The following is a 7,500-nucleotide window of genomic DNA, read 5'->3' on the forward strand; positions in this document are numbered from 1 at the left end:
ATATCGATATCACATCAAAAGAACGTAACTGATATTGATGTCATTTCCATATCAGTGCCCATCTGAACTTAAAAAAACGATTTAAAACAAATGCTCGTACATACACATTCACAGCCCCGACTCCCTCACTGTCTGTCTGCACCCTAGTTGAACACCACCACCCTCCTCCCTCCCATCCCCATAGCGACTCCTGTTTAGACTGAATCACTGAACCCACCAACCTTGGCTTGGCTGCCTCACTGAGACCACTCAGCCCTGCTCTTCAGACAGACCCTTGTGTGACAGAGACCACTCCAGAGACCACTCCAGTAGCCTACAGACCCCTCACCCCCCCTACAGACCCCCCCCCCTACACACTATACCAGTTCCACTGCAGTAGCCCCTCTTCAGTGCTCAATGAAGGCCTTGTTCCATCTCAGTCCCCCTGCCTCTGTCTGCTCCCATAGAGAGGCCTGTGTGTGTGTGTGTGTGTGTGTGTGTGTGTGTGTGTGTGTGTGTGTGTGTGTGTGTGTGTGTGTGTGTGTGTGTGTGTGTGTGTGTGTGTGTGTGTGTGTGTGTGTGTGTGTGTGTGTGTGTGTGTGTGTGTGTGTGTGTGTGTGTGTGTGTGTGTGTGTGTGTGTGTGTATTGACAGATGCGTTGCTGTCAGAACACCTCTGCAGTGTCCCTGCCTGTGATCGATGACTCTCATTTACATTCACTTTTTGGCATTTAGCAGACGCCTTATTCCAAAGCGACTTACAATCGATACATTTGACTAAGCAAGTGAATCATCAATCCACCAGTCGTAGCAGGAAGAGTAATCCAGCTCAGGCCCGGGGCCATTGATAGAAGGAAAAACCTTCTTCTATCACCTTCTTCTAAACCTAGACTTTTTATTTTATTTTTTTTTATTTTTTTATAGACACTCTTTTGTCTGTATGGCAGTGAAATCCCTGATTTCATCACCTCGAGGATGACAAAAAGCTATCATACGGTGTCGCGAATAGGTCTAAAACTCGATCTAAACAGGTCTAAAAAAGGGTTAAAAAGGTCTTAAATGTGACTTGTTGAAACTTGTAGGAACCCTGTTAAAAGAACGTTGTCCTCCACATACTATCAGCTCCATCACTGATGATACCAGAAGTCGCCTCGGGTGTGAAGAGCTTATCTCCAGAGAGGTCCGGCAATATCCCCCAGCCTGCTAGTCTCTATCTCTCTCTCTCACACACTCACACACACACACACACACACACACTCACACACACACACACACACACACACTCACACACACACAGACACACACACACTCACTCACACACTCATTCACTCACACGCACACGCCTGCAACAATGCACACCCACACACACACTCACTCACACACGCCTGCAACCATGCACACCCCACCACACACACACACACACACACACACACACTCATTCACTCACACGCTCACGCCTGCAACCATGCACACCCACACACACACCCACACACACACACACACACACACACACACACATTTCTGCCCAGGATCTGTAGCTCAGAGCAGCGGAGGAGGAGACTCATTTCCACCAAACCTAATAATGGAGAGGCAACAATATCCCTGATCCAATCTGCCTCCGTCTGGGTCTGGCTGCTCCGCTAAGCAGCGTGTGTGTGTGTGTGTGTGTGTGTGTGTGTGTGTGTGTGTGTGTGTGTACGTATGTGCATCTGTGTGTGTGCATGCGTCGGGGAGCGAGTTGGTAGAACGACGGTGTTTTTTGTACGGTGGACTCAGAAGGGCAGAAGGGTTTAGTTTGGTTGAGATTTGAGACGCAGCAGTGAGCAGTATGGATGTATACATGGTATGTACTGTGATCTGGGACCTGCATGTAAGTCAGTAAGTAAGTAAAACTTTATTTCTATAACGCCCTTCACAGCACGAATGCACAGTTGCTTTACATCAAAATATATGGGATAACATGGGTGAAAAGAAAAGCGCAAACAAACATCGTCAAAGGAAATTTAAAAACAAAACGGAGGAACACCCCAAAGGGACAACATAAACAGAACATAAACAGGAAAATAACATGGCTATAGCTGACTACCGGCTTGCCTAAACAGGTGAGTCTTTAATTGGCGTTTAGGGGCAAGGCAGAGTCCTGGGGCCGTCACCTCAAACACTCTGTCCCCTTTAGTACATGTACGTAGTACCTGACCCCCCCCTCCCCCTCCTCTCTCCTCTAGTGGGTGCAGGCGTCCTCCTCGATCAGCCTGGGCAGGGTCCTGATGGCCCAGGAGCAGGACTACCGCGGGCTGCTGGCCGGGTGTGTGTGTGTCAGCCTGCTGCTGCTGCTGCTGGTCGGCCTGTTCGTCTGGAAGAGGAGGAACAAGCACATCGACGGTATGTGGGGGGGGGGGCGTGTGTGTGTGTGTGTGTGTGGGGGTGTGTAGGTGGGTGGGTGGGTGGGTGGGTGTCTGTCTGTCTGTGTGTGTGTGTGTGTGTATGTATGTGTGTGTGTGTGTGTGTGTGTGTGTGTGTGTGCGTGTGTGCGTGTGTGCATGTGTCTGCAATTTTGCCTGTGTGTGTGTGTGTGTCTGTGTCTGTGTCTGTGTGCGTGTGTGTGTGTGTGTGTGTGTGTGTGCGTCTGTGTGTGTGTGTGTGTGTGTGTGTGTGTGTGTGTGCATTAGTGTGACTGGGTGTGTGTGGCATATGTCTGCTCTTTTGCCTGTGTGTGTGTGTGTGTGTGTGTGCGTGTGTGTGTGCGTGTGTGTGTGTGTGTGTGTGTGTGTGTGTGTGTGTGTGTGTGTGCATTAGTGCATTAGTGTGACTGGGTGTGTGTGGCATATGTCTGCTCTTTTGCCTGTGTGTGTGTGTGTGTGTGTGTGTGTGTGTGTGTGTGTGTGTGCATGTGTGTGAGTGTGTGTGTGTGTGTGTGTGTGTATTACCATGATGTAATACTACATGTGGAGGGTTCCCCTGGTGCTCCTCTGGCTGTGGGATGGTGTGGGTTGATGCTGCTGACCAGTGTTGCCAGATGGGACTGTTTTCCAGCCTAACAGCCACAGTCTAAAAGCTGCCCAGTGTGATCATAAGTAGCTCAATTGGGCGGGAATACGCCTAATCTGGCAACACTGCTGCTGAGGTGGGTTGCTGATGATGGGGTGCACTGGTGGAGCGCTCTATCCTTCTCTCACTCAATGTGATCTCTCTCTCTCCCCTCTTCCCTTTATTCATCCCCTCTCTTCTCCCTCTTCCCTCCCACACTCTCTCTCTCTCTTTCTCTCTGTCTCTCTGTCTCACTCCATTTGTCTCTATCTGTCCCCTCTCTCCCTGTTCCCTCCCACACTGTCTACATTTATCTGTCCCCCCTCTCTCTCTCTCTCTACTACTCTCTCTCCCTATTCTTCCTTTCCCTCTTCCTCATCTTTAAAAAAAATATCTTTCCCTCTTTCGTCGACTCTGTATCTCTCTCCCCCCCCTACTCTCTCCCTCTCCTCCCTCTCCTTCTCCTCCCTCTCCTCTCTCCTCCTCCTCCTCCCTCTCCTCTCCTCCCTCTCCTCCTCCTCCTCCCTCTCCTCTCTCCTCCTCCTCCTCCCTCTCCTCCTCCCTCTCCTCTCTCCTCCTCCTCCCTCTCCTCCCTCTCCTCCTCCTGGCTCTCCTCTCTCCTCCTCCTCCTCCCTCTCCTCTCCTCCCTCTCCTTCTCCTCCCTCTCCTCTCTCCTCCTCCTCCTCCCTCTCCTCTCCTCCCTCTCCTTCTCCTCCCTCTCCTCTCTCCTCCTCCTCCTCCCTCTCCTCTCCTCCCTCTCCTTCTCCTCCCTCTCCTCTCTCCTCCTCCTCCTCCCTCTCCTCCTCCTCCCTCTCCTCCTCCTCCCTCTCCTCTCTCCTCCTCCTCCTCCCTCTCCTCTCTCCTCCTCCTCCTCCTCCTCCCTCTCCTCCTCCTCCTCCCTCTCCTCTCTCCTCCCTCCTCCTCCTCCCCCTCCTCTTCCTCCCTCCTCCTCCTCCTGGCTCTCCTCCCTCTCCTCCTCTCTCCTCCCTCTCCTCCTCCCTCTCCTCCCCCTCCCCTCTCCTCCTCCTCCTCCCTCTCCTCTCTCCTCCCTCTCCTCCCTCTCCCTCTCCTGTCTCCTCCCTCTCCTCCTCCCTCTCCTCCTCCTCCTCCCTCTCCTCTCTCCTCCCTCTCCTCTCTCCTCCTCTCTCTCCTCTCTCCTCCCTCTCCTCTCTCCTCCTCTCTCTCCTCCCTCTCCTTCTCCTCTCTCCTCCCTCTCCTCCTCCTCCCTCTCCTCTCTCCTGTCTCTGGTTTATAGATCTGGCTGAGGGTAAGGTTTGGTATGATGGCCGGGCTCACATTCAGCACTTGGACATGCTGGCTAACGCGCGGAGCGTCAGCCCGACTAACGAAATGGTGTCGCACGAGTCCGTGGACTATAGAACCACCCTGCTGGAGGGTAGGTCTCCCCTCTACTGTAGTACCCCCCCCCCCCCTGGCCCCTGATCTAACAGCACACTCTTGGGGAAAAAAGTGTGTTCTAGAACCAGAAAGTGTGTTCTAGAACCAGAAACGGTTCTTTAGATGCCCCTGTAGGTCCGGAGAACCCCTTTGAAGAACCCTTTTGGGGGTCCACGTAGAACCTTTTTCCACAGAGGTTTCAAAGTGAAACCAAAAGGCAGTTCTTCTTCCAGGGGTTCTCCCACAGGGACAGCCAAAGAACCCTTCTGGAACTCTCTTTTTTTTCGAAGAGTGGGTACCCAGACCTGGGTGGAAACGTATTCCCAAATACTTTCAGATACTTTTGAACGTGTGCTTGAGCATACCTGCTGCAGGGTTTACATTGTTCCGTCGCCTCCATTGAGACAGACCAACTCAATCGAGCACAGACAAGTATCTTAAATGATTTAGAGTCATATTTGAACCCAGGTCGACCTAACAGCGCTTACTGCCTTCCTGTCCTAACCCTAACCCTATTAACCATGTCTCACTTGCACCCTGTCTTCAAAATAACCATAAATGTATCACTTGTGCAATGTCCTTACATTTCTCCTTCTCACAGCAGCATTGACAATAACAAAAGAAAGAAAGAAAGAGAAACTGCCTTTCTTTCTTTCTTTTCTAGCCTGCATGGCTTGACAGCTCAAGTTTCCTCCCTTTCTCTCTTTGAAGACATCTCTCTTTGATCATGTGACACACTGTGAACTCCCAGATCACCCCAATAACAATTGACCATTGACCTCTCTCACGGTGTGTGTGTGTGTGTGTGTGTGTGTGTGTGTGTGTGCATGTGCGTGTGTCTGTGTGTATGTGTGTCTGCGTGCGTGTGTCTGTGTATGTGTGTCTGCGTCTGTGTGTGTGTGTGTGTGTGCATGTGTCTGCGTGTGTGTGTGTCTCAGACCAGGGAGCAGAGAGGCCTGAGACATGTCGAGGGGGGCCGCCCCCCATCTACGGGGGCCACGGGGAGCTGCTGTCCCCCCTGCGGGGGATGGTGATGGGGGCAGACGGGGAGCTGGTGTCGCCCCTCCTGCACATCGACCCGTCCTGCCTCCACCCAGACCTGCTGAAGGAGGTGCAGCGCGTCGTCATCGCCAGGGAACACCTCCTCCTGCACCTCAGCCAGGTGATCGGCAGAGGTGAGTGATGCTGGAATACTGACCTGAGAAAACACACACCAGGGTTCCCGCACTGGTCTTAAAAAGCCTTAAAGGCACACATACACACACACACACAGTAGGCACACACACACACACACACAGTAGGCACACACACACACACAGTAGGCACACACACACACACACACACACACACAGTAGGCCACACACACACACACACACCACACACACACAGTAGGCCGCACACACCACACACACACACACACACAGTAGGCACACACACACCACGCGCACACACACACCACACACACACACACACACACACACACCACAATTCACACTTCTACTGTATGTACGTTAACATTGATACAAACACCCCCATCTAGGTTAGCATCCATCCATGCAGACATACAGTATATATATGGATATGCACACACATGTACAAAGTAGACACAACACTCTTCTACACTCCTGCACACACACACTCTCACACATCTAACAACGCACACACACATATGTAACACACCACACACTCTCACTGTAAAAAGCCATTAAAGCACCTGTGGCCTCACAGCTGAAGTCATCCCAGAGAAGCCATCACCCTGGGGTATAAAGCTTAAACATGAAATACTCCACAAAGAACCTAATTGCTCACATTATCAAACCACAACGCTTCGACCACCAGACATAAAAAGTCATCCAACATTGTGTTGTGGTTTACAACCACCCTCCAACCCCCTGGAGTCAGACCCCTTGGAGGAATGCAGTGTTCTGAACCAGGGTTCCGGCCTTGTGGGTTCCTGGGTAGAATTCCAAAGTGTCCGTTGTTGAGCCGGGGGGTAACCTGGGATAGGAAAGTGCCAGGGAGATTTCTCTCCCGCTTGTTCATTGGCAGATTTTTCAGGTGCACTTTCAGGTGCAAGCTGTGAATCTCCTGTTCTACTGTCCCCATAGTGATCCGCAACGCCCCCACCCTGGACTCCTTCAAATCAGCCCTTAAAACCCATCTGTTCACCAAGGCCTTTGGCCCCTAGTCACTGTTTCTGTTTTGCTTTGTTTGTTTTCTGTTTTGTCCGTCTGACCATTAGAATTGTAAAGCGTCCTCGGGTTTTATGAAAGGCGCTATACAAATCCAAGTTATTATTATTATTATTATTATTATTATTATTACGACATCTCAAAGGCGTTCTATTGGTTTCAGATCCGGTGACTGGGAAGGCCACTGAAGAACACTGAACTCATTGTTGTGTTCATGAAACCAGCCATTGGCAGTCATGATACTAGAAGAAGGAAGAATTAGAATTGTATATAATATACATATTTATTTACAGTAGAGAAACTGTACAGGGGGGTGAAGGGGGAGGGGACAGAGAGATTTTAGGAGGGACAGTTAAGGTGTAGCCTGAGGAGATGGGGCTCTCAAGTAATTGAATCATCTATCTGTCAGTCATAGCAAGGAAACGTAATCTATACTAGGGCCAGGGGCCAGTGGTAGTCATAATGCTGGAAGAAGGAAGAATTATGTATTATTATTATTATTTACGGTAGACAAACTGTACAGGGCGTTGAGGGGATGAAGAGGTCTTAGGAGGGTGTATGCATGCATCTGGGAAGCTTCCCAATTCCCTCCTCAAGTCACAATAGTTGTGTTTCCATAAAAAATATTTTTGAAAATGCGAATCATGAAATGCGAATCAGGCTGGGTGTTTCCATAAAAGTTAAGCTAATTTCGAAACGCAAATCATGAAATGTGGAGAATCAGGAAACTATAAAACTGACCTTCGATTGGCGCCTCGGGGCAAAATAATCCTCCTCTAAAAGCAATAATATGAACAAGACGTCTTGTATCCCACCACAGCGTCTCACTGTGGCGCTAGCGGTAAAAGACAAGTGCTTGAATGGCCGACGGGCTCGTCTGACTCCCTGTGTTCTTGTTCCCTCAG

General features: G+C 50.5%; 2 protein-coding genes across 2 annotated transcripts in view; both read left to right on the plus strand.

The window, feature by feature from the left end:
• The window catches only part of egln2 (egl-9 family hypoxia-inducible factor 2), a 646,007-nt gene that overhangs the window by 626,967 nt on the left and 11,540 nt on the right, over nucleotides 1–7,500 (plus strand). The window lies entirely within an intron of this gene.
• Nucleotides 1–7,500, plus strand: part of met (MET proto-oncogene, receptor tyrosine kinase) — a 66,452-nt gene that overhangs the window by 47,660 nt on the left and 11,292 nt on the right. Inside the window, exons 12-14 of the mRNA XM_080544782.1 lie at nucleotides 2,204–2,360; nucleotides 4,261–4,401; nucleotides 5,342–5,578. Of these exons, the coding sequence (XP_080400908.1) occupies nucleotides 2,204–2,360; nucleotides 4,261–4,401; nucleotides 5,342–5,578 (535 nt within the window). The remainder of the gene's footprint in view (nucleotides 1–2,203; nucleotides 2,361–4,260; nucleotides 4,402–5,341; nucleotides 5,579–7,500) is intronic.

Source organism: Nansenia antarctica, assembly GCF_963989245.1.
Source record: "Nansenia antarctica genome assembly, chromosome: 14".
NCBI lineage: Eukaryota > Metazoa > Chordata > Actinopteri > Argentiniformes > Microstomatidae > Nansenia > Nansenia antarctica.